The sequence below is a fragment of the Anas acuta genome, chromosome 1 (genome assembly GCF_963932015.1).
Source record: "Anas acuta chromosome 1, bAnaAcu1.1, whole genome shotgun sequence".
Taxonomy (NCBI): Eukaryota; Metazoa; Chordata; class Aves; order Anseriformes; family Anatidae; genus Anas; species Anas acuta.
In genome coordinates, this window is record NC_088979.1 from 11,343,528 (window position 1) to 11,368,918 (window position 25,391).

A 25,391-nucleotide genomic window follows, 5' to 3' on the forward strand; every position below is an offset into this window, starting at 1 on the left:
AACTCAGTCCCTTAGATTAAAGTACTCCATACAATTGACATTCAGAATTTACTTAACAGAAATAGTTTTATTAAAAAAGAAACAAAACTCACAACCCCCATTCTCGAGGGCACTTACAGCAGCTTTTTAATTGCATAGGTAATTTTATAAGAGCTTTGATACCCCTCAACGAAGGGTCAAGACACCAAGTTATTTCCAGATGCATTATGCAGCTGTACAGCTTTGGAAGTTGTTACTGAGCTCTACACTAGAAATTTGATGGTCTTGATTATTTTTATGGAAATCTTCAGGAAGCTCAAGGACCTTTTAGGTGCACTGCTATGGCATTTATGCAGACAAGTAACAACAGTCATGCTCAGCAAAAGCCAGAGCAACATAAATGCCCACTGCCATCTCTTTGATGGACAACATAAAAATGCAGAAGTATGGCTTCAGTTACCCACTGTATTTGGTATTTCTCTGACATGCTGGGGTGTTAAACTGATGAACACTTTAGCCTTTCCCTCAATTAGCTCTAAAGGCTGTAGCTGCAGAACACCCTTTTTAGGGGAGTGGGAAAAGGGGGAAGGAGAGGTGTGTCTAGGTCTTGGCTCCTTCAACAGAAGGTGTGGTTCCCCCAGTGTGAGTACAGGATCTTCTCTTAAAAGCCTCATTTGGAGAAACATTTGGAAAAACAGTGATGACATTTTAGGATGGCTAAGGCAAAATACCTGAAAAACATCAGCAAAAAAAAACTGTTAAGAGGCAGCAGCTTGCCTGTTACCGGCTCGTTGCTTTATTCAAGCAGTATTCCTTGTGAAGCTTTAAGGTTCTAGCTCTTACATCTTATTAAGAGGATAAACACTAACAAAGCAATTCTATCTGAATTCTTTGGCAGTTCTTGAATTATAGAGCAGAAATCATTCCTGCATGCTATGATGTTTAGTAACAGTGTAACAGGAAAATCAAACCCACCATTAAGTTGGAAGCATTAGAACATTTTCCAGCTTTATTACTGGAAACTGTAACTTCAGATTAAAATATTACTCTTCAGAGTTTTCATCTGTAACTGTAGAAAACTGGAATTAAATACAACTTTAGTTTTGCTGGCTGAGTCCATGCCCATATCCGTACTTGTATACTGCTAAAGGTTCACAGCTATAAAAAAAATCAAGTCCAAGGGAGTTTTGTACAAATGATACTGTTATGTTATTTACATTTTCCTCACAAAAAGAAAACAAGTTGTTAGAAGTTTTAGAAAGAAAACTGCAATACTTCAGAATATTAGGCAATACTTCAGAATATTAGATGTTCTAGTCTAATGCCCTAAAAGTAACATAACACCCAAATTATACCAAATTTGGTGCCACTGAAACAAAACCAAAACATTTAATACAAGTGAAGATCGAAGGCAAACCATCATTTACAGAGAAATGTCATATGGAGTACACCCTGCATACTACTTTCCATTTTCTTCACTAACTTTCATGGTCTCTCCTCTACAGTGAAGCAGCAATCATCTGTTTCTTCGTGATGTCACAGCGCTTTGGAATGGATCATCCTGCAATTTGTAAACAGATTGGCATTACTACAAGTAAGATGGATTCCAAGTCATAAAAAGCAAAGTTACCTTTAGATTAAATTAAAAAGCCAGGTCACTTTATTTCATGTTTTCTGACAAACGTGTTTTTATTGGTTTTGGTATCAAGGAGATGATATCAAGGAGATATCAATTTAAAAGTCTAAGAAACAAACGTGCAGAAAACAGAAATTGAGCTTAGGTCAGAATGGTCAGAATAGTTGCTGTGAAGTGTGAAGCAACCTATACTGCAGGTGTGACCTCGAAAAGTGTTATCATTATGAGGAGCATATACTTCAGTCAAGTTTTATCTATGTACATATATCAGACATCATGGTTCACTGACATTTGCGTGAATCAAAAATAATGTTTCTTCTTGCATGTTCAAGCAAACACAAATTCGTACTCCAGGTACAAGGACAAGAGACAGCACAGCGGGCAGAAGAATAAGAACACATCATCTCTGAAGTGGTCACTGACATCGTTAAGGGTGTGAACCTCACTGTATCTGACAGTCTGCTATGATAGCACACTGCTTGACAACATAATGTGTATTCGGTGCAAAGCTGTGAATAGACGTTGTACTCATTTATTTATGGAAAAAAAAGCTCTTCCTAGCAGTTGAAATATGTACTGCAAGAACAGACTTTTTAAACCTTAAGACAGTAGTGACATTTTTTTATAAAGTGTATTTTCATAACATGCAACAATAAAGCAGTTAAGAGCCCTGAAAAACAGCCATTTTTAAATGCAAAAATCATAAAAGTCTTCCTTTTCAAAAGGGTAAAACAAAATAAATGAAAGGACAAGGTCATGTACTAGAAGAGATTACAACTACTTCTTCCCCAGTCAATCTAACTTACCGAAAACATTTCGGGAATGACAATTAACTGATTAAGAACTGAAGGCAAAAAAGACTAGATATTTTCCTGGGGTCCCTTTTAGCCTTATTTTTGATGATTATGTATAGATTTAATTAAAGCAATCTAGTCCTGATAGGAAAAAAATAAATATAATAATTTTACTTGGAAATGTTTTGTTTAAATGGCTTCAAAAAAATAAGCTATAGAAATTCAGATACACACGCATTAAAAAAGGCCACTGTATACCATACCTCATCTGACTCAAAATCAACTCCTCTTGATGTTGTTTGACTTTGTGAACCCCTTTTACTAAATGAAGATGTAGTTGAGAACCTTGAAACATAAAGACAAAAAACATATCAGCATGTTCTCAAATACCAGACATTTTACATATGTTTCCCTTCAACTTAGATTTGGACCATCAATATGGAGTTTAATACTAAAAAAAAAAAAAAAATGCGCCAAACAATTCAAATTCTCAAACTACCATACAAATCCTGATACTTTTACCTAGCTTTCCTCCGTCAGTAGACCAACTTACTGTTATATGAAGATTACTCACAGGCAAAAAAAATTACATAAATTCTGTAAGTAATGTTAAGAATTAAAATAATATGTATCTATTTCTTTAGGCAGTATATCAGATCTCTAAATTCTGTCAATTACCAATTAGAAATAAGGCAGTTGTGATAGCACGGACCAAATAAACTTACAAACCTTTGATTTACTTTGGAAGAAGGAGTGATACAAATGTCTTCCAGATCTGAGTCATCATCTATAATATCCTGAAAAACAGATACCATTTTTAAAGCTTTTTCACAGAACTTTTTCAAAAACACAGTTACATAATTCTGTAGTACTATCATGTAGCTATACAGTTTATTTTTTTTTTTTTTTAAAGTTACCACTTAATTATAATATACACTTGAGAGGGCTTCAGAATATAACTATAATGTGCAAACAAACATTTGATATTGTAAAAACCCCAAAACCACTCATGTATATACTCTTTGTACCTTAGGCTATGGTCAGAAGTAGAGTATGGTCTTTGTATTTCTCAAATAGGCCCTGCACCAAAAGAAGGGTCTACAAATTAGCATGCAGAACTTCACTGCTGGAACCGATAGCTTGGGAACTTCTACTGGGCTGGGCTAACATTTTGTCCGTGCATTTATTTTTCAAATGAGAAGAGAGCAGAAGGCAGTAGTTGTGTAGCTTCACTCCTGCCGAGACGCTTCTTACCTCAGAGAAAGATTTAGATGAATTCTGGAAGGGCTCTGTTTTCAAAGGCTTAAAGGCTACAATAAAATAAATGTAGTATTTACAAAGTGCGTACATAATAAAATGCAACATGTTACATCATCATCTTCATTAAAGAAAATCTGCTTAGCATTTGTTTCCTCTGGAGGAAAAAAAAGAAAAAAAAAAAAGTAAAACAAGCAAACAATCCCCAAACCAAGACAAGCAAAGGTCCTTGGCAGATAAAGTGTAAGTTAGGTCCTGGCTAGAGTCTGACAACCCAGATCTAACCCTCTGTGCAGCTCCAGGTGCTTCCCAGTCTGGCTGAAAAAGTATCAGCAGCATTCATTACAACAAAGAAAATAGATTACTGTTACTGGGATTCCTCTTTGTCTAACATTTAGTTCACACATTAACACACCTGCTAAAGCTGATTTATGTGCAGGTCATTTGCTGAGAGTCTGATTAATTTAAACATAACTTTTGGGTATACCTTTAGGTATTCTGTGTGGGATTCATGTACGAATATATGAGCAGTATGTATTTTTTCCCTGTAACACTCAGATTAGGTGTTTCCTCAGAGCCTGTCCTCTGTAGCAAGGAAGGGCTGCTCTCACATACCTGGCTTAAACTGCAGATATGTTATTCTTCCCTACTACAAGCTGGTGTTTCTAAAACCTGCTACAATAGAAGACTAAATGCATTTTTCTTAAAGCTTACTAAACTTGTAAACATCAGGCAAGTTTAAGCTTTTTAACTACTGAAAATATTCTGCATAGAAAGGATGATTTAAGTCACATTCTTTCCATGTTCATTAAAAAAAAATATATGCATACAGTACACAGAAATATGTTGCCTATTCCCAAATGCAGTCAGATATTCCCAGCACATTTCATTTTACTGCCAGCGACAGCAGGACCTAACTACTCTTTTTTTTCTCTCACCACTGTTAGTTACCTTATTTCATTAGAAACAAAAATAATCTCTCCCAGTTGAATTGGACTAAGAGAAATAAAGACAATTACGGCACTTCACCTTTAAACACCTTCATTACAATATGAGAGCAGATTAGAGTAATGGGCAGAACACAGGCCTACCATCCAGGATCGACTTGTTCTTGGCAGGGACAGACTTGTAGGTTCTGCTGCTAGTAGCTGACTCTTGGCTAGTGTTTCCTGTAGGAACAATAAACAACATGCAAATCTGCTCAGTGCTCTTTTTTTTTCCCCTGTAAAGTTTCTTCCCCCTTCCTGTGTGATGTAATATTTATATTAAATTTTTATATTTAATGGGCTGCCATAACCGAAGTACTGCTATCACCATAACATACACAATCACACATAGCCAAGGAGCATTTTAATTCGTTTAGCTTAAGAAACACACCCCATTTTTTCAATCACCAGCAATAATAAAGTCTCTTGTAAGCTGTATTAAGACAGAGACAATCTGTACATCACATCCCCTCTAATTGACAAGATGCATTATGTTGCATATTATTAGCAGCAACAAAGATCTATCCACGCACTTCATAGCACAGACCTCCCAATAATGGATCTCTTATGAGCCTACTATGTTTCCACAGCTGTACAGAAAGATAATTTTAGTTCGGTCACACTGTGAAAATGTCACAACTTAGGCCTTGGAAGGCAGTCAACTGTATATCATACAGTACCAAAAATATTTGAGAATTTTGTTTTTCCAAGAGGAGTTCTTAAGCAACAGACGAGTTCCCTTTTAAGGGGAAAAAAAAGTTAGCAACTACAATGCAAATAATTTCATTTTTTTCTTACCTCTTCCCCTTCGAGACGACCCTCTTACTGTTGAATTTTGTCCTCTTGCACCTCTTGCCCTACCTCTCCCCCGACCCCTCCCTCGAGTCGCTGTTGCAGGAAGGTCATCATCTGAATCACCATAGGCCTTCGCTCCTGTATCCATGAGCTCTTCATCGCTGGAGGCTGACACAAGAACTGCGTCTTCAGATCTGTGAGCTCTAGCCCTGGTCATTGCCTGAAACGCAACAATAAGTGCTGGAGAACTCTTTGCAAAGGCATATGACATCTAGATACAAATCTCAGGGATATCTACAATCTGGCTTGCTGATAAGGACGACAGCACCACCAGGTTCACCAATAGTACCAATTTCTTCCATTAACATCACTCCCATCCACATCTCCACTGGTCATGGGCTCACAGTTTAGGCTGACAGAGCTCTGAAGGCCAGCCACCTGGTTCAAAGCAAGGGCAACTGAGGCTTCAGGTTCACAAATTTCTACGGGAAAAGAGATTTCAAAGGCCAAATCGAGCAGTAGCTTAAGCACACATTACACAAAATCATAAAAATGATTTTGAGAAAAATTCTAATCTGCCCCAATCAGACAGACAATTTTGGGCATGGATGATGTTGTCAGTCATTTCATTCATATGTAAAAGTCACTACTCTGTTCTTCAATTTATGTCCAAAACCCAAAGGAGTTACCTCACGAACTTCCTCGTCCTCCTCTTCGGCATTTTTTCTTCTACACTCCCTAAATTTTCTCACCTGAGTAAAGAAAAGTTCCCATCAAAATAACAGTTCATTTCACATAATAACCAAAACACTAAGTCTTGATCTCTGAATTAAAGTCAACCTCGTGTGAGAGAGCAAGAGTTCAAGAACAACTGAAGTTTGTTTACAGCCTTTTCGTGCTAACCACCTTATGGGTGATGCTACAGTTTCAGAATCTCACATTCTGTTAGTAAGTCTCCTGTAACTACACCACTGGGAAGAAGGAAGTTGGCACATGAGATACCACGTTCAGGGGAAACAGAGTAACTAGACATTAAGAGACAGTGAAACATGAGTAACTGTAAAGACAGGGTAGGGATGAAGAAGCAAGTTAGAAAGCAATGATATCAAGAGAAACACTGCCATGTATGTACAACTAAGATAGCTTGACTTGCCAAGTACAGAAAAGATACAATGGGTGAGATTGTATACTGCTTTTTGCTGGGGTAGAGTTAATTTTATTTAGATTATGGTGCTATGTTTTTGATTTCTGATGAAAACAGTGTTGATAACACACCCATGTTTTAGTTATTGCAGAACAGTGCTTACACACAATCAAGGTATTTTCTGCTTCTGCAGCTTTCCAGTTCTCTTCCCATCCCAGAGAAGGGAAAAGTGAGCAGCTGTGTGGTTGCCTAACTGCCTGCTGGAGATAACTCACAGCAGAGGGAAAGAAGATATTAGATCAGAAGAAAAATAAATAAATAAATAAATAAATAAATAAATAAATAAATAAATAACCAACACAAAAGTGGCACCAAAAACCTACAGGTGCTGACTATTGTCTCTAGACCCCTCATGAATTAGAGCAACCAGCTAGAAAACAGATGGGCAGAACATTCCTCCTCTCAGTTCCCCACCAAATTATTGGTGCAAAACCATTGCAGTTACACTGCAGAGTGCCCTGTCCTACCCCACTTGAATATTAGCCTACAAGGAAATTCCACAAGTTGTCAGAGAAGTTTATTAGGGGCTACTAGCTACACAAACACCAGGTCTGGCTCTGAGAGACCACAAGCTGCAAGCAGTTAGAAAGCAGCAAAGCACCTGAAGTATGTTTCACAGAATCACACAGAATCACAGAATTTCTAGGTTGGAAGAGACCTCAAGATCATCGAGTCCAACCTCTGACCTAACGCTAACAGTCCCCACTAAACCATATCCCTAAGCTCTACATCTAAACGTCTTTTGAAGACTTCCAGGGATGGTGACTCCACCACCTCCCTGGGCAGCCCGTTCCAGTACCTAACAACCCTTTCAGTAAAGAAATTCTTCCTAACATCTAACCTAAAAACGCTGCCTTCCTGCTTTCCTTTATGGTTGTGCTGTTTGTGTACTTTCTCCCAGACAATATGAAGAACAGATTAAATCTTCTCTTTTTCCTCACACTAGAGATAAGTGGTCAGTGTAGTCCCAGCCCTTCAAGAAATGAAGGGATTGATTTATGTTTTCCTTTTTCGTCTACCATTACTTACTGCAGCAGTGAAATAGCACATACGAGTAAGTGCTTGCACACAGCCAGAAAGTTCTATGTACATTAGCAACATGTTTTTTGATTCATGCATGCACAAATAAAGCGAGACTCACTATAAGGATACCATAAAACACACTTCTAACACAAGCTTTTAAAATATGCATCTGTAATTTTACCATACTCATTCCAGAAAATGACGAGAGGCAAGTGTCACGTGCCCTTCACGCAGGCAAAGCTATTAAACCAGCTTTGTGCACCAACTTCTCTACCATCTATCTTTTCTGAAGAGTTAAAAGTAACAGAACATTACCTCCTCATCTATTTTTTCTTCCACTGCATCGATGTGACGCTCCTTAAGATACCTTTGTGTTTTTTCTAGTTGAAATTTCACAAGCTCTTCTATAGCATCTTTCTCCTCTTTGTCCACAAACTCCTGCACTGCTTCTCCCATTCCTCTTTCCGTCAGAAGTGAAAGCTGTACTTTCTTTATAAAAGGGGAAAACAGTTTGTTAACAAGCATCTGCCATCAAAGCATGTGAGAAACATTCCTGCTTTTCTAGCTAAATAGTACATTTGGTTGGTTTCAAAACAAGTATCCCGCATTTACGATTTCAATCAGAAAATAGCACAGCAATAAGCAAATGTTACTCCTCATAATAGAGTTACAACTCTCTTGTTACTCGTGTGCTACACCTAACTTAGCAGAGCATTTTCAGATTAGTCAAAGAAAAAACATTTCATAAACAGTAAAGAAATGATGAATGATGATGCTAGTCATACCTAAATTAATTTGTCTGAAACATATTACCAAGAGAGAAGGCAATCTATTTTTTCTTAGTCCAACCTCCTTTTATAAACTAAACTAGGACAGACTTGCAAAGACGTAACAAGCTATTAAAAACAGGCACTGAATTATTACAAATGCAAAATTATTTAGTTTTACTATAACGTGCTAAGAATAAAAATTGGCAGTTACAGAGCTGGACAAATTATTATGAAGCATTAAGAGCTACTAAGGAGAAAACTCTCTGTTGAAATCAAGTTCTGTAAACACCAATAGTCCTCACTCATTCATTAAGTCAGATGATATTCATCAAAATACTCTACATCAAGACATTACCAGACACACTAATTAGTAAAAGTACCAGAAGCTACTAGTGGTGTTTCAAAGCTGCTCTCTTCTCTACATTTCCTCCCCATTACAGTAAGAGACATTCTGGAAAGAAACCCCATACGGATAGTTGAAATAGCAGTTTCTTTTGTCTGTTAGATAACTTCTTGGTAATAAGCACTGTATATGCTTCTTAATGATGTTTGATCCTTCCATGTGTCCTTAAGGAATTGTATTGTCAGTTTAATCAGAAGTGTAAAACCTTCCCTGAAATGATGCTTAACAGGGGAATACATTTTAAAGCTATTAAAAAATGAATTTACAAAAGAGTAACGCAGGCATCTCAGAAGAGAGACTGACTGTAATGACGCAGACTGTTAACGGTGACTTTCAGCAAGACAAGATCAGGTGCCTACAAAGCCTGAAGCACAAGCTATCCTAACACAAAGTTTAAGACCCCTAAAATCACTCTGGGGCAACAACTACTTCACCCCCACCTTCCTTTATTACCAATGTGAACTTAGATTTTATTATCTCCCTACTGCAAGCCTTCCTGGAACACTGACGGATTCTTTCAAGTCTTCATAAGTGCTGAATGGTGTAAGAGGGACAATTTTTGTGGAGTAAAGGAGGCAAATAAATTAAAATCAAACTTATTTTTCACAGATACAAGAACAGTACCCCATGTTTGACCCTGCTTCTCCTCCCCATGGGATTAAGGGATGGCTTACATTTGAAGTAGCACCTACTTCTACACTACTCACCCTGGGTTACGTTCCCTGTCATATTCAAAAGGCAAGTAGCCCTTCCAGGGCATAATTTTTGCCATCCTAATAAAGGCCCCTAATGTGTGTTAGGGATCTTTACCTCAGGAATCCTTCCATGTTCTAATAACCTTCTATAAAGCATGTTCTGAAGTAGCTTCTGAAAGTTATGCTTGATCATCCAGATCAAGCATTTGGGTGACTGACTCACTGATTATTATTTTTTTTACCTCTGAGACTTTTCAGCCCTGCAGATAGGAATAAGGAATAAGTCAGGTTTAACGAAAGAGTGGGAAGAAAGCAAACTATCAGGTGCTCTCTTTGTCCTCCCTGCTCTGCTTTAACGTCGAACTGCACTATGCCTGACGATGCAAATATGATTTGCAAGGTAACAAACCATTCCAAGTTGGTAAAAGTAACTGGTGTGGCCTCACATTCACCCCACAGTAAATGAAGGTAGCTTCTCAGAGCATGCTGCCTCACGCTTTCCTCCTGTGACAACAGGAGGAATCCATTGGTGCAGCGCAGGCACTGCAAGTAACATGAAGAGTTACCAAATGTTATCAAAACAGCTTATGTTCACATATCCTACATACTTTGTATACAACAATTACTTGTTAACCTAAGGCATATATTTTACCCAGGAATACGCATATAATTAAGTAGGAAATTCATAAAAGGTACAAGGTACAACCTTCTCTGCTGTCTGAAAATACTGCTTTACAAGGTCTTCCACCCTCAGTGTCATCCCCTCAGAAACAGGTCTGCTGACCAGGTCTCCAAAATTAATATTGATGTCTAAAACAGAAAAGCATAGTGACACTGTTAGCCATCATTCATGTAGGAGTTTCCAGCTTGTATTCGTGTTGTGGTTTAAGCCGGCCGGCAGCTAAACACCACGCAGCCGTTCGCTCCCCCTCCCCCTCCCTCTCTGGGACGGGGGAGAGAAATGGGAAAGTGAAGCCCGTGAGTTGAGATAAAGACAGTTTAATAAGACAGGAAAATAATAACAACAACAACAACAATAATAATAATAATACAATGGTGATAATAGTACTACTACTAATAATATGTACAAACAAGTGATGCACAATGCAATTGCTCACCACTCGCTGACCGATGCCCAGCCTAACCCCGAGCAGTCCGGCCCCCTCCCCCCGGCTAGCCACCCCTATATATTGTTTAGCATGACGTCAGATGGTATGGAATACCCCTTTGGCTAGTTTGGGTCACCTGTCCTGAGTCTGTCCCCTCCCAGCTCTTGCTGCACCCCCAGCCTGCCCGTTGGCAGGACAGAGTGAGAAGCTGAAAAGTCCTTGGCTTGGTGTGAGCACTGCTCTGCAACAATTAAAACATCAGCACCTTATCAGCACTCTCCTCATCCGAAGCCAAAACATAGCACCCTGCCAGCTACTAGGAGGAAAATTAACTCTGTCCTAACTGAAACCAGGACAATTTATTATCCCACTGAAAATAATAGGAAAAAAGATTAATAGAGGCCGCTTAACAACCATGGTCCGTTTTATATGTAAAGGCTTATTATTCAAACAATACACTATTGTATGCAAACAGGTAAACTTAGCAGATACAACAGTTGTACAAGACAACTACATCACTAGTAGATACAAAAGGATCTTCTAACTACTGAATGTCTAGAATAAGAAGCTGAATGCTACATCCTGAAGGTTATTATAAGTAAACTCTGGAAGATCATAACAGGAAGAGAACTAAAATGCATCAAAGCACAAGGGACTTTTTATGAGTAACTCTGTTACTAGGGAAGAAACTGTCCTCCAAAGCGTGCTGGCTGATTTTGAGTAGAAAAGGTTCATGGCTCAATGAGGGTGCCCTGCACTCCCAGGAAACAAGGTAGGAATAACAGAAGACTGCCACCTAACTTGTAGAAGTTATCAAAAAGTAATGCAGAGAACCATGGCATTCTTTTCAAGTTTGCTTCCTGAAGCAGAGATGGCACATTAAGCAGGGAAATGAAAATGTATAGGTAAAAGATGGTGAGAGAGCTATTTTGCATTTTGCAAATGTTGATGAGGTTCTTTAACTCGTCAAAAAAAAACAAAGCAAAATAAAACAAGAGCAATGCAGCATAATTAAAAAACCTTCACTAAAAGCAGTTTCCATTTATGAGCCATCATGTTTTGAACTTTACAAAACTGACATTTACAATTACAAAATGTAAATAAAAACTGTCAGTGGAATCGGAGTGCTTACAATGCACTAATGTGCAATATTAACAGTTCTTTAGATTAGCACAGTATGTTCTTGTGCAAGCTGTACCTTTATTAGTGACTATTACAAATCCACTAATTAGGCAACATTTACGAACCATTTATTAAAAATTCTAGGCACAGTGAGAAGAGGCACAATAGTAACAGCTATTATTTGTTTTGCAAAAATGCTTGAATAGAGACATACCTGGAACATGCTGAAAAGCTAAAAGCACCTCAAACACACGACTGATGAGGGCAAACCAAATGCTGCCATACATTTGCACCACACATCAGATTCTATGATTTGGACTTCTTTAAATATTAAATCAACTCTGAAGCAAATCCCCCCAATTAGCATTTCAGGCGCAAATGAACAGATTATTTACTACATAATAAAATTAAGAAAAAAGAACACCACCTACCTTTTTTTCTACAGAATAGGAAAAAAACAAACAAAAAAAAAACAACCAACCAACCAACCAAACAAACAAACAAAGCCAACCATCTCCTTCTAAGAAGTTCCAGAAGTGAGATGTTTAATTCCTTTCATGGCAATCAGCATAGTCATAATAATTTAGCCTGATATGGGACTACAGGCAACTCAGTAAGATTTAAGGCCAAAGAGAAATGAATTATTTAACATTAACTATCATAAAGATCCCGTGATGAGTATCAGAATTTTTAGACAAACCCAGGAATCACTTGGAATAGAACAGAGATACTTGTGCAGTATTTTACCCTTAAATAGGACCATATGTCTTTACTCGTCCTGTAACACATTAGGTGGTAGACACCATGGTTTAGTAATGGCTAGGTAATGAAACAATAGAAGAAAAATGAAAATCAAGGAAAGGAAATGGTTCCTTCCTTTCAAATTACCATTTTTCGCTTTTTGCTCACGACGTCTGAAGAAGTGTATGATGTCTTTTGGGTTAGCCACCTTATCCACGTACTTCTGGCTAAAACGAAAGATGCTGAATGGCTCAAAGCCACCTGTATAATCAACCTAAGGGAGGATTGAAAGAATTAAAACATGAAACAAACAGAAAAAAGAGAAGCCACACAAAGCAAGCAAGCTTGTTATCCTACGAAGCAAAAATTAAAGTAAAAGTCAGCCTAAAATTAATACTTTACTATGGCATGCAGAATAGCTAATAAGAGCGCAGATCCGTAACTTGTTCCATTTACTATCCTTAAGGAAACTTTCCATATATCAGGTTAGGAACCAACACAGGACAATATAACTTAAAAAAATATTAATCTTGGTCACCTTACTCAGACCAGCAATGAAGTGCACTGATGAACAACCTCATTCTTTACCATACGATGTTGGTTATATCACAGGTTAATTAAAGCAGTTTGAATTTGCCTGTATACAGTAAGAAATTTTATGTATATATACAATAAGTATGATTTTGCTTTGAAACTTTTCACAGGGACTTTTCAAAACAAAACCCAAATGGAACAATGTCTTACTCGTAATCTTATGAGAGGCTTGTCCGGCTGGCGTGGATTTCCTAGGCGTTCTCTTTCTGCGTTATCCAGCATCATTTCAACCTACAAAGCAGAAGGAAGATTTCAGTTCCACTTTACCCTAAAGATGCCTGAACCCTTCAAATATAACCTGCTTATCTTTGAAATACAGCTTAGTCCAGCAGCATCTACGTCAGTGACCATTCATACTATTTTACTCTGTTGCCACTATCCTTTGCTCAAGTTCCAGTTCCAGGGAAAAGCACAGAGTCAAATACAGACCTAAGAACTGAGAGCAATCAATGAAATTGCCTTGGTTACTTGGGCCATTTCACAGTGCACAGCCCAGCTCCCAGGGTTTAGGTGCATGTATTTATGGTGGTTCCAAAGTGCACATCTAACACTGTCCCATTTTCAGGTAGGAGTTTCTACAGAAAGATGACGTGGGCCCCCATAAAGCTGCTACAGCCTGCTTTAGTTGGTCATCCTGGTCTGGAGGCCAAAGCTGCAGTGAACATCATGGAATTAGCCTCTGGTGGAAACACTGCTTAAGTCAGTCTCATATAACATTGGACAAGAAATAAGGTTTATCTTCCCCTTTTACAACCAGTCAGAGCTCACCCTCCATGCCCACAAGCTGTTACCATAAACCATAAGCATTATGAGTTACCTTTTCCATGCAGAATGCTTGTATTGCCTGAGTTACTTTGGGATTGTCAGGATTAAAAAGATCTGGATGATCAGCTAGGACAACATCTTCCATGTAGAAAGTTCGCACTGTTTCTAAAGGAATCTTGTGCATTTTCATTTTTTTCCCTTTAACATGCAGCAGACCAATGTGTCTACAAGGAGAAAGTTCTCTTTAAGTTTGTATCTTCCAGTACAAAACCGTGTTTTAAATTAATGTTTATGTTACAGGGGCAAAAACTTAAAAGCTATAGCAAGTTCTCAGATATCTACTTCAGGGTTGGCACTGCCAAACTTCAATCCCATTATATTCAGATTGTGTTTGTTCTTTTTACAAGCAGATGTACACATTTCATGTATTTCAAATTATCTGGGTGTGACCCCTCTTGGATAAGTTACATTTGCTACAAACATTTGGTTTAGTTCTAAGTAAACCAAAAACTTATCCCAGGCACCTATTCAATCTGTTACACTGTAACACAAATCCCTTCATGCTTAAGAGAAGTTATTTTTCTTTTGATATTTCTGAACACAACACACTTAAAGCAAGAGATAAAAAACAAAAGAATAAATAAAAACACACACACTTCTTCACAGCTTCTCCAGGGGACAGAGATGTCACCACCGAACTTCCCGGCTGAGAAACATAGAAATTTTGCTGCTCATTTGGGACTGGAGCTATTTTACACTCATGTTCATGACCCCACACAACGAGATTAATAAAGTCATCTAAAAACTGCTCTGGAATGTAGTTGGTGGCTCCATGTTTGCTCCTGTACAAGAAAAGAAAACAATAATTAGAATGTGTACAGTCACAGGTGAGCACAGGTGGGGAGTGAAGGAGGTGAAAACCATCCACGTGATTCAAAGCAATAGAGAAGCTCTAGCAAAAATAGCTGACATACATTTCACATCAGCTACTCTTCGAGGTTTTTTCCCTATGCAATTTTTTGAAGTGTCTGGGTAAACAAAAAGGCAACTTACAGATTTAAGCCAAAAAGTTAGTTAATTTGCACAGGGAAGGTTTTCAGTAGCATTTTTTCTGTTCTGAATGAAGCTCACTCTTTTCTACCTCCCTCATTGGACCTCCCTTTTCTTTTTAACTGGCTTGCAAAGCTTTCAGTTATCTTCCATGTGAATGCTTTTATAGCATGTCATTTGTTCTGTTTTGTTTTTTAAATGGTGAGGGGAAAAAAAGATATAGGACACACCACACCACCCTCTATCCCTTTCCAGAAGATGGAGGAAATGAAGTAAGACAGAGTTCCTTTAGCCTACTGGACAGAGATCAATACACAGGGTTCCCAGCTCTATTTGTTTACTTCTGCCTCACCGTTACTTCCCATGTGAGGGCTTCATGAAATTGCATTGAAAATTGTATTACAGAATCTGGAAGAGAACTCTGCCTGTTCCTACTGACACTGCTGGGAGAAGTGTGCAGGCAGAAAGAACACACACTACCTCTCCTCTGTCTGAGACACTGGAAGGGATATGAATGCAAGTGAAGACACAGCACTAATGAAATTATAGTTCAATCAAGCACAGAAAATGGCATGTTAAGTTTACTGCTTTTTCAGCTGTAACATGCAGACTTAAGACTTAATTATACACATATCACACTACCTACCCTCTTTCTTCCCCCTCAACTATGAGAGTTTGAGAAGTAACTTCCCCAACATCTCCAACTCATTTATTTCAACTCTTTTCCTTGATGATTCTTCTCTAAGAACAGCTCTAAATATTGCTTTTATTGGGGAAAAATCTTTAAGTCTGCTACTCACAAGAAGCACCAGCCACCATAGCTGTCTTTCTCTCCTATGCTTTTCAAGGCACTTTAATCAAAACAAACGACAAAACCCAAAAGTTTAAGTCACCATAATCCATTCAATACTGGTACCTGTTCTGATGAATCACAAACAAGTTAAACCAACTGTCTTCATCTTCCTTTGGTCTCAGCATGGTTACCTGTTTATTGACAAACATACGGTACAACCTCTCGTCTGGGATGGCTCCTGTAGTGGACAAAACAATACATCATTGTTGTGTGGTATAAGTATCACACAAAAACATATCAACTATCAACTCTTGACAGATATCAAGAGGTATATAGCCACTCTTTATTTTATAGAATTTTAGTTACCAACTCTGTTAAAAAAGAGCATAGGGAATACAACTCTGTGGCAAGAACAAATCTTCATTTTCATGACCTAAGAGGTCTAAGGCATTGTTCTGTTTGAATTCATAATAAAGTATAAATTTGTTATTTTACTAGACAGCATTCTGCAAGTAAGACATTGCAACATGAAATCCACCTTTAAATAACTGCTAAAAGCAGTTTTGTTAACTACATCAAGTTTTAAACCTCATCAGTTTTCTGTGCTGAACACACTATGGGCAGAATTAAAAATGTGAGGTTTATTTTTCTTGTTGATGGAGTAAGAACTATATTTTGTTATAAGGTGGACTCTAAAACCAGACACTGAGACAGGGTTCTTAAACGTCCTTAGAAATTCTCTAGAGAACAAGAAATAAACAATGAATTCTACAAAGTCTATGCTTTCCCACAGAGCAGGAAAAAGTCTACAACACCTCTGAACAATCTGTCACTGGCTACCTCCTCCATGTTTTTAAGCCAGAGACAATCCAGCAGTGGAATAAACCTGACATTCTACAAAACATCTGAATTAAAAAAAGGTACGCTAAGTGGCAGGGGACCTACAAAGGTGGAACCACAAGACCAAGAGGTTAACATGTTGAAGTCACAGACTATGGACACAGCTGGCACAGCTGCATTTCTAAGCAGCAACACTCTCACCAAACTGATACACCTTAATTTAGTGTTACTTAGACATCTGTGTTTGCTGCAGCACAGGATGTTTGTTCCAACTTATTTCACACCTATTAAGCTTTGGTAATGCATAACAGTTGAGCCACAGTCTGGCAGAAGAACACTTACCTAAGCCATACAGAGCAATTTTTGTTCTACCCTTACGCAATAAAATGGGGCTAATATCTATTTTCTCCACAGAAGTTGAACGCCCGAAGTGATTCACCAATCCCGCACAGCTTAAAATATCCAATGCACACAGTGCATCTGCCTGTGGAAAATAGGAAGAAACAAATCTAAAAATCTGTGAACAGGCTATGTTCTTTTTTTGTGCTTAGTTGTGGATGTTTACTTTCAAACAACCATTTCAGTTATTATTCGTTTATCTTCCTCAAAAATAAATGGTCACACAATTGAAGACGCATATCAATTGTACACGCAATCAAAGCACAAGTCCAAGTATCAAAATTTCCTTTCCTTAAGAAAAAGGCTTTCAGTCTTCATAGAAACAATTTGTTCTCAAAACTTTCTGAAGGGCTGTCACTTCTTGGTATGAGAAGTGATTCTGTTCCCAATTACCAAAGTTTATGGAATCTGAGATTTAATATACTTTGAGCACAAATATAGTCTGTATGGATATCTTAATTTCTTTCAATTCTTTTTAATACCACATTTAAGCTGTTGTCACTAATCAAGACTTCTAAAGAAACACAAAATATTTATGCAAAGAGTGGAGCAACTGACTAAAACTAGCCTGTTTGCCAAGAACTGCATTTCTATAAAAGCCTGTATTTCTACAGTACTGGTTTTGTAACACAGCAGTAGAACTAGGATAATAATTACATTACCCCTGTTGGATCATCGTGATTGCCATGAATACTAAAAATTGGAATAGAAATGTTGAGATTTCCATCTTGATAGTTCACCCATGGAAACCTGAACGAAAAGAAGAAAAGTTAAATTATTCAACTTTGCAGATTTATTCTGCAAATCCATGTACAGATAATTCCCAATATTCTCTTCAAATTACTATCATCACAAATACATGGCAGTGGCACAAATGATTGCCAAGTGGCTATGTATAAGTTTAAGCTCCACAGCATAGAAGATTCTTATTCATTGTCTGGAATGGAACTTCCTACCAGGAACATGGTAGCAAATATATTTATATTTTTAGACTGGGTTGTGCAGCCTTTATTTACACATGAAAAACTGTTTATTTTAGCACAACAGTTCCTTTAAGTTAGTTTACTTGCAGGATACAACCTATTTTTTACTTAAATATATAAATTATTACAAGAAATTCAGAAGTTTCTCAAAAATACGGTGTCCAGTCATTTATAGACTTAAACAGTGAAAGATGAAGCAATCCCACCAACTGTCCCATGCAAGCAAGTCTAAAGCTTCAAAGTTTCAGTCACAGAGGAAAAGCATTAAAAACAAAATAAAATCACAACACATTCACCCCATATGAAAACAAAACACGAGTTGTCATGATTCATAGGAAGGGACTTACTTGCTGTATTGAAAATTAACTGCCTGATCACTCAAAATTTCAAAGTGAATAGGACGATCACCCATGCAGTATTTTCTCAGCGACTCTAAACAAGAATGTATTGTTTTCCTGGAAGGTTTGTTGTCATGAAAGAGGTCCCCACCTAATAAAACAAAGTCCACCTGTATATAACAAAGAGCTCTATTATTTTAATACAACATTTTGAAGTACTTTGAAAGACCTATAATCTAATCGATTAAATTAATTCTGCTAAGGAGTTCCACATATCTCATACCTGGACTTCGAGATAAAATGAGTCTGTGGCTAGAGATATTAGGATTTAATTTTCTCATGAAACAAATGTTATATATACACACGCATTTTTCAGAATAATTTAGTTAAATATATATTTTAATAGACCATTTATGAAGAGCTATAGGAGAAAACAAGATGGTGTTTAAAGAAGACAGCAAAGTGTTTTAATAAGTGTCCCTAGATTGGCTCCTGAACCTTTCCTTTGATGGCCTGAGGAATTGCTTTATACTTTCATTGCTACAGTACCAAGGCGGACGAACCCAGTGCCTCTCTGTGCATTACTTTGAGAAGGGACTAGTTTCAACTCAGCTTTTGAAGCAGCATAGAAAATACCAAAGTCAACATTTCAAATAATTTGACTAAGGAATCCTTCCAAGCACTACATCTGTTTGTATCTGAATGAAGGAATATGCATTTCTTTTAGAAATGTAACTGGTTGCAATAATGTGTTTGATAGTAGTAAGGATTATAGCAGAACTAAGTTTTGTGGTTTCTGGCAGGTTGGAAGGGGTTTTGCACAGTCTCTCTGCTTTACTTCCTAAAAAGCAATACTTACTTCATTTTTCTGAGCCTGCTCCAAGATTTCATTAAAAGTTACAAATGTGTCATTTCCACGCACTGGGTCCTTCTCCAAATAGCCAAGATGAATATCAGTAGCAATCAGTATTTTAAAGGTATCTTCATCATCCCTGAATTAAACAGGAGAATTTGTTAGCAGAATATTTCACAATTTCAACACACTTTATTAAGATAAGCAGTTCTGTCCGAAGTTATTAATTACACAGTAGATCTAGTACAAAATTTTGTCCAGATATCCTCCCAGTAATACTCTCAAAACATTTCACTACATTACTTGCAAATGGCACTCTACCAAACAAACTGGTTTCAAAACGAGATTATCCCGATCAGTCTGCTTTAGTGAAGGGCTGCAGGTATCTAATGAAAAACTAAATCATGGAATCAGAGAATCATTAAGGTTGGAAAAGGCCTTCAAGATCCAACCAGCAATTCCAACCATCCGCCTACCACCACTGAACCATGTCCCCAAGCACTACATCCAACCTTTCCTTGAACATCCGCAGGGACGGTGACTCCACCACCTCCCTGGGCAACCCGTCCCAATGCCTGACTGCTCTTTCTGAGAAGAAAGATCTCCTCATTTCACAGAATCACAGAGTTGTCTAGGTTGGAAGAGACCTCAAGATCATCGAGTCCAACCTCTGACCTAACACTAACAAGTCCTCCACTAAACTATATCGCTAAGTTCAACATCTAAACATCTTTTAAAGACCTCCAGGGATGGTGACTCCACCACTTCCCTGGCAACCCATTCCAATGCCTCAGAACCCCCTCAGTAAAGAAGTTCTTCCTAATATCCAACCTAAAACACCCCGGCGCAACTTTAGCCTGTTCCCCCTTGTCCTGTCACCAGGCACATGGGAGAACAGACCAACCCCCACCTCTCTACAGCCTCCTTTAAGGTACTTATAGAGAGCGATAAGGTCGCCCCTGAGCCTCCTCTTCTCCAGGCTGAACAAGCCCAGCTCCCTCAGCCGCTCCTTGTAAGACTTGTTCTCCAGGCCCCTCACCAGCTTCGTCGCCCTTCTCTGGACCCACTCAAGCACCTCGATGTCCTTCTTGTAGCGAGGGGCCCAAAACTGAACACAGTACTCGAGGTGCAGCCTCACCAGAGCCGAGTACAGGGGGATGATCACTTCCCTAGCCCTGCTGGCCACACTGCTTCTTATACAAGCCAGGATGCTGTTGGCCTTGTTGGCCACCTGAGCACACTGCTGGCTCATATTCAACTGACTATTTCCAACCTGAACCTACCCTGGTGTGACTTGAGGCCATTCCCTCTAGTCCTATCACTAGTTATCTGTGAGAAGAGGCTGACCCTCAGCAGCTTTGCAGGTTTTCTGCCTTTAATTTGGAGAATAAACATTCCATTTCTCTGCTTGCACTGGTAATTATGAAAATACAAAGGGAAGTACAATGCTCAGAAGGCCCTGAAGGGAAACACAAATCCATGTCTGAGCCGTTAACTCATTCGCAGTGCACAAAATCCGTGTTATCTGATGTGAAAGAAGAACCGGACGGAGACAGGAGCTTACTGCGAGCCGAGGGCGCTCATCTTGCTGCCAGCACTCCCCACCACAGGGCTCCGGGCACAGCGCAGCGAGGCAGGGCGCGGGGTCCCCTTCTGTTTCCACGGATCCCGTGCGAAGCCTGAGGGACGAGAGAACACAATCGGGTTAGGAGGAAGGGCACAGCAAGCTGAATCGGCAATTATTCAGTGTTTTAGTTAAAAAAAATAACAAACCCAAACGCTAAACACTGACGGTCGGGCTCGCCGCCCGCCCCCTCACACGGCCCGGGGGGCTGAGGGGAACCGAGAAGGGCCGAAGGGAACCGAAAGGAGCCGAAGGGGAGCAGAGGGGGGGCGAAAGGAGCCGAACGGGGGCCGAAGAAAGCCGAAGGGAGCCGAAAGGAGCCGAGGGGGCCCTCACCCTAACGCGGGCCCCGGTCGCCTGGCGCCGTCTCCATGGCGCCGAGCGCCGCTCTCGCGAGACTTCGCGGCTCGCTCGGCGGCGCGATTGGCCGGCCGGGCCGGAAGGGCTCCTCGCGCAGGTGGGCGCGGAGCCCCGCCCCCCGGGGAGGCCGTGCTGGGAGGGGCAGGTGCGGGGGGAAGCTAAGCAGGGCCGGGCGGGGCGCGAGCGTGGATGGGAGACCCGCGGGGCTGGGTGCGCTGAGGGAGGCGGCGGCGCCGCGCTCGGGTAGGGACGGGGGAGCCGGGGGGCGGTTGAGGGGAGCCGGGGGGCGGTTGAGGGGAGCCGGGGGGGTTCCTGCTGGGTTCAGCCGGGCCTCCGAGGGGTTGGGGTGGGTGTTGGGGCCCTCCCTGGGCTGTCCCCGGAGGGTTGTGGTACCTGGAAGGCAGGGCTGGGGTGTGAGGGGCAAATGGCGGCAGCTGGGGTGGTGCTGGCTGTGGGGAGAAGCAGAAATTCTGCTTTAAAATAAAGTGTTTTGCCCAAATTTTGTGTTTATAAAATGCCTATGGCTTTAGGTAATGAAATATGTGCTTAGTCCAACGCAGTCTGCAGCTGGTATAGTTTGTAGTATTGGATTATGTGGTGTTTTGAAGCATGAGTATTAATGGGGAGTTCAATTAGCGCATGAAAACTTATTACAAATATTATTATATCTCTGCTCCGTGCAGATGCTAACTAAAAATGAGTAAAAGCAAGGATACAGCTAAAAAGGATGTTGATGAAAGAGACGAGGACAGCGACGAGCTAGCTGAGTACACGGAGAGCTTCAACCAGCTGGAGCTGCTGGAAACGCACCGGCACCTGATTCCCGTGGGCACGCAGAGCTGCTGGTCGGGGCAGTCGGATGACGAAGATGAGGAGCAGGAGAGAAGTGAGGAATGGTACGAAATGCAAGAGAAAAAGATGGAAAAAAATCCAGAGAAACTGCTACTCTGGGCAGCCGAAAACAATCGGGTAAGGCATTTATTCAGTGTATCACCGACAGGAATATTAGCCTGAATAGGTGCCTATAGTTTCTTCCACGATCCCAAATTTCCCTGTGTGCTCCTTTATCTCTCTGAACTACCTTGATCCAGGTTTTGGAAGGCACTCTGAAAAGCAGCTTGCTTTTCAGTCCACACACGCTAAAATATTTCTGCGTCAATTAGCTTTCAGAAGAAACACTTTGATTGTAGTTCAAAGTTAAAATAACAGCACTGTTTTAAAGTTTGTATAAACCAAAAACATGCCAGACCCTTTCTTCAAGGCAGGTAAGCCTTTTAACTGGGGAGGAGACAGCATATCTGAAAAATTATTTTCTTCAAAGCTACTTGTACAGAGAATATGTGACTGTTTTCCCGTCTCTTTCTTGGAGAAGAAGTTTTTTATTTTTTCAGTAATAACTAACTTCTAATTAACTAAGGTAAGAATTAACTTCCCAGAATAAAGTGGAGATTCCTGATGGGTACCTTATTACACCCATGTGTGCATTTATTTTCATTGATTGCCTTTGTTATACGCAAAAGATCCACCTCTAGTTTTGTGGAGGCATGTGTTTCTTCACAGCGAATGGGGAAGTCTGAGGCACTGCAGCTAAATGCCCAAAGCTAAGTGGGATAAACAGTGGCTGTGTGTTTTTGTGCCCGTCTGAGCTGGATATCTGTTTATTTTAAGTAACCATAACTGGTTTAATTTTCAAAGTTTGTGTTATGTAGTCCTGAGAGTGAGAGAAACTGCTTTTTCCTAAAAGATCTAAAGATGGGTAGAACACCAGAAGCGATACATCTTGTTTGCTGAGTTTCTTAATAAATTACTGTTTCACTTCAATAGCTGAGTACAGTGAGGAGGCTCCTTTCCGAAAAGCTGGCCCCCATTAACGCTCGTGACGAAGACCAGTACACCCCTCTGCATCGAGCTGCCTACAGCGGGCACTTGGACATGGCACGGGAATTGGTCGCCCAAGGGGCGGATGTTCACGCGCAGACGGTGGATGGCTGGACGCCCCTGCACAGCGCGTGCAAGTGGAACAACACAAAAGTGGCCTCGTTCTTGCTTCAGCAGGGCGCAGACATCAATGCCCAGACAAACGGCTTGCTGACACCGCTGCATATCGCCGCGGGGAACAAAAACAGCAGAGAAACCCTGGAACTTTTGCTGATGAATCGCTACGTGAAAGCAGACCTGAAAAATAATCTGGATGAAACTGCCCTCGACATCGCCAGGAGGACTGACGTATATCATTACCTTTTTGAAATAGTAGAAGACTGCATAAATGCTGTGACCCCTTAAAAGTTGTGGTTAAACTCGTGGGTGTGGGTTTTCCTACCTCTTATCTGTCACGCAGCGTGCTGCATGCTTGTCAGTGGTGGCCTGTCCCTTCGCAACAAGGCTTTCAGTTCAGAGACTTGGGTGTTCTTCAGCCAGGTTACTTCCTGCAAATCAACTCAGTGCTTTCCCTCGTAGTTTGAAATGTTATTTCTGTTATCGAGGTATTCAGCAAGTCTCAGTGATTTCAATGAGTCTCTGTTTAATTAGTGTAAATTTGAAGGGACTTTTTGTAATTGGTCCAAAACAGTGTCAAAGCAAGAGGGAAAACTGGACTATTTCTGTGGAAGAATTCAGGCTTGGTTATACAAAATTTATTACAGCTCAAGAGAAAAATATTTTTTCAGAAATTTAATTTTTTAAGAAATTGCATGAAAGCTCAGTATGAATGTAACTTATTTGGGTGATACACAAAATGCTGTGATCTGTTGTAAGGCCTATTATAAAATAAAACAGTCAACCCTATGTATTCTATTGTCGTATTTTTAATTGAAATCTCAGTAACCAATGTGATTGCCTGTTCATAAATTGAAAGAATTATTCATAGGAACCTCAACTGTGTGAGGATGAACAGACACCATGTTATTGTGCCTAATTATTTAAAGCTAGTATTGCTAGTTCTAGCCAGTCAAATCTGTCAAACCTTTTGGATCCCAAACTCAGATTTGACTGCCGTGGCTTAACCAAACTGAAATTGGTGGAGGTTGGTTGGTAAAGCATTGTATTGTGCAGGAATTAGCATACTACAGGATTTCCCATGTTAAAGGCATGTGGTGTGAGAGCTCCAACTTTCCCATTTATAATATAGGAGTGGAGAAACTTGCTTCTATTTGTTAATCAAATTGAACTAGAAAATGAATGTAAGGCCTGGAATATGGTCTCTCAGCCAGACAACTGTAAGAAAACATCTTGTCCTGTGCAGACACCTTACTGAGTGATCCCAAGCTCCTTCCAGACACCACTAACAGGTCTGAAGCACACTTGTAGCAGCAGCAGCAAGGCTGGAATGTGTCGGCCTTTGTCCTCTGAGGCATTTATTTGGTCCTCTGATCAAGCATCTTTGGAGGGCATGTTCATCACCATGTCTTTCCTGGAGCCCTGTGTTGCGATTCTGTTAAAAAAAAAAATAGAGAACTGCCTTTGAAATGTGAATTGTACAAAGTAATTTTTAATGTTTGGTATTTTGAAAGCTTGGTTTCAGGATATTTGTGAACGACATATGCTTTGAAATGCGTTAATGAGGAACAGATTACATTGTGCATTGGTTTAACTAGACATGGCTTGTATCTTACAGATTCTTACTTCTTCCTGTATGCCAAGTTCTGGCTTCAAGGAAGCTGTCACAGGGCAAATCTCTCTGCTGGGTGAGTGGGACAGCTTGCTGGTGTGCTCATCTGCTGCTATCTGGCAGCACTCTGCTTCCTGTGGTACCTGCAAGATGCTCTTCTTCGTAGCATGCACAGCAGCAAGATGAGTGGAGTCAAAATGCCACCTCAGTCTTATCAAAGTTTCAAGGTGTCTTATATTACAACAAGTGCTATTAAAATCAAGCGAATGCTCCTGTAAGTCGATCCAGTCAAGCTGGATCCTTCTGTCTTTATCAGTCTCAGTCTGAAGATTGACATAAAATGTGACATCCTTTTAAAAGTTAGGGTAGTGGCAACACTTTCTAGGGACACAAAGCAGCAGTGATGTGTGTGCATACCGACGTGTAATGCTGCCTGCCCCACATGAGTGATGTTTAACGATAAACCATGGACTGTAGCCTGCCCTGTGCCCCATGGCGGCGTGAGGCAACCCTGGGTCCCCACACAGCGACCCCGGGACGCCTTTGCACCGGGGGCTCATCCATGATTTTTTTGACTAAAAAGAACGGGAGGTAAAAGGTCAAAGGCCTTTTTTTTTTAGGTCAAAGTGGAAGGCGCAAAACACTTCAGCGCTGACGGAAAGCAAAAGCGG

The 25,391-nt window shown here is 40.0% G+C and overlaps 3 protein-coding genes across 7 annotated transcripts in view; 1 reads left to right on the forward strand and 2 right to left on the reverse strand.

Annotated features, from left to right (window-relative positions):
- Nucleotides 1-12,655, reverse strand: part of LOC137849633 (high affinity choline transporter 1-like) — a 143,465-nt gene extending 130,810 nt beyond the window's left edge. Inside the window, exon 1 of the mRNA XM_068669449.1 lies at nt 10,661-12,655. The gene's annotated coding sequence lies outside the window, so the exon portion shown is untranslated. The remainder of the gene's footprint in view (nt 1-10,660) is intronic.
- Nucleotides 48-21,206, reverse strand: MRE11 (MRE11 homolog, double strand break repair nuclease). 4 transcript variants are annotated; one of them, XM_068669386.1, is made up of 21 exons: nt 21,090-21,206; nt 20,694-20,808; nt 19,136-19,268; nt 18,286-18,446; nt 17,618-17,705; nt 16,899-17,040; nt 15,840-15,954; nt 14,530-14,715; nt 13,926-14,097; nt 13,259-13,339; nt 12,662-12,788; nt 10,249-10,352; nt 7,990-8,163; nt 6,137-6,199; nt 5,451-5,667; nt 4,758-4,835; nt 3,664-3,719; nt 3,139-3,206; nt 2,673-2,754; nt 1,463-1,540; nt 48-710 (listed from the first exon to the last, which is right to left on the reverse strand). In XM_068669386.1, the coding sequence occupies exons 2-20, from the start codon at nt 20,711-20,713 to the stop codon at nt 1,496-1,498; spliced, it is 2,112 nt and encodes a 703-aa protein (XP_068525487.1). In that variant the 5' UTR covers nt 20,714-20,808; nt 21,090-21,206; the 3' UTR covers nt 48-710; nt 1,463-1,495. The 4 variants fall into 4 exon arrangements, with proteins under 4 accessions (XP_068525487.1, XP_068525469.1, XP_068525478.1 ...); XM_068669368.1 differs by having other exon boundaries at nt 48-1,540; XM_068669377.1 differs by lacking the exon at nt 21,090-21,206 and adding an exon at nt 20,903-21,062 and having other exon boundaries at nt 48-1,540.
- ANKRD49 (ankyrin repeat domain 49) lies at nt 21,188-23,897 on the forward strand. Of its 2 annotated transcripts, none has more exons than XM_068669432.1 (3): nt 21,188-21,258; nt 21,797-22,082; nt 22,938-23,897. In XM_068669432.1, the coding sequence occupies exons 2-3, from the start codon at nt 21,810-21,812 to the stop codon at nt 23,394-23,396; spliced, it is 732 nt and encodes a 243-aa protein (XP_068525533.1). In that variant the 5' UTR covers nt 21,188-21,258; nt 21,797-21,809; the 3' UTR covers nt 23,397-23,897. The 2 variants fall into 2 exon arrangements, with proteins under 2 accessions (XP_068525533.1, XP_068525522.1); XM_068669421.1 differs by having other exon boundaries at nt 21,225-21,356.
- Nucleotides 23,898-25,391: the final 1,494 nt, after the last annotated feature.

Excerpts from the sequence above, each read along its gene's own strand:
- ANKRD49 (XM_068669432.1), top strand. The coding sequence starts at position 21,810 with ATGAGTAAAAGCAAGGATACAGCTAAAAAGGATGTTGATGAAAGAGAC. Across the intron at positions 22,083-22,937 it reads GGGCAGCCGAAAACAATCGG|CTGAGTACAGTGAGGAGGCT; the intron begins GTAAGGCATTTA and ends TCACTTCAATAG.
- MRE11 (XM_068669386.1), bottom strand. The coding sequence starts at position 20,713 with ATGAGCGCCCTCGGCTCGCA. Across the intron at positions 18,447-19,135 it reads AGCAGGCTCAGAAAAATGAA|GTGGACTTTGTTTTATTAGG; the intron begins GTAAGTATTGCT and ends TGTTATATACAG. Across the intron at positions 14,098-14,529 it reads CCTGGAGAAGCTGTGAAGAA|ACACATTGGTCTGCTGCATG; the intron begins GTGTGTGTGTTT and ends TTCTCCTTGTAG.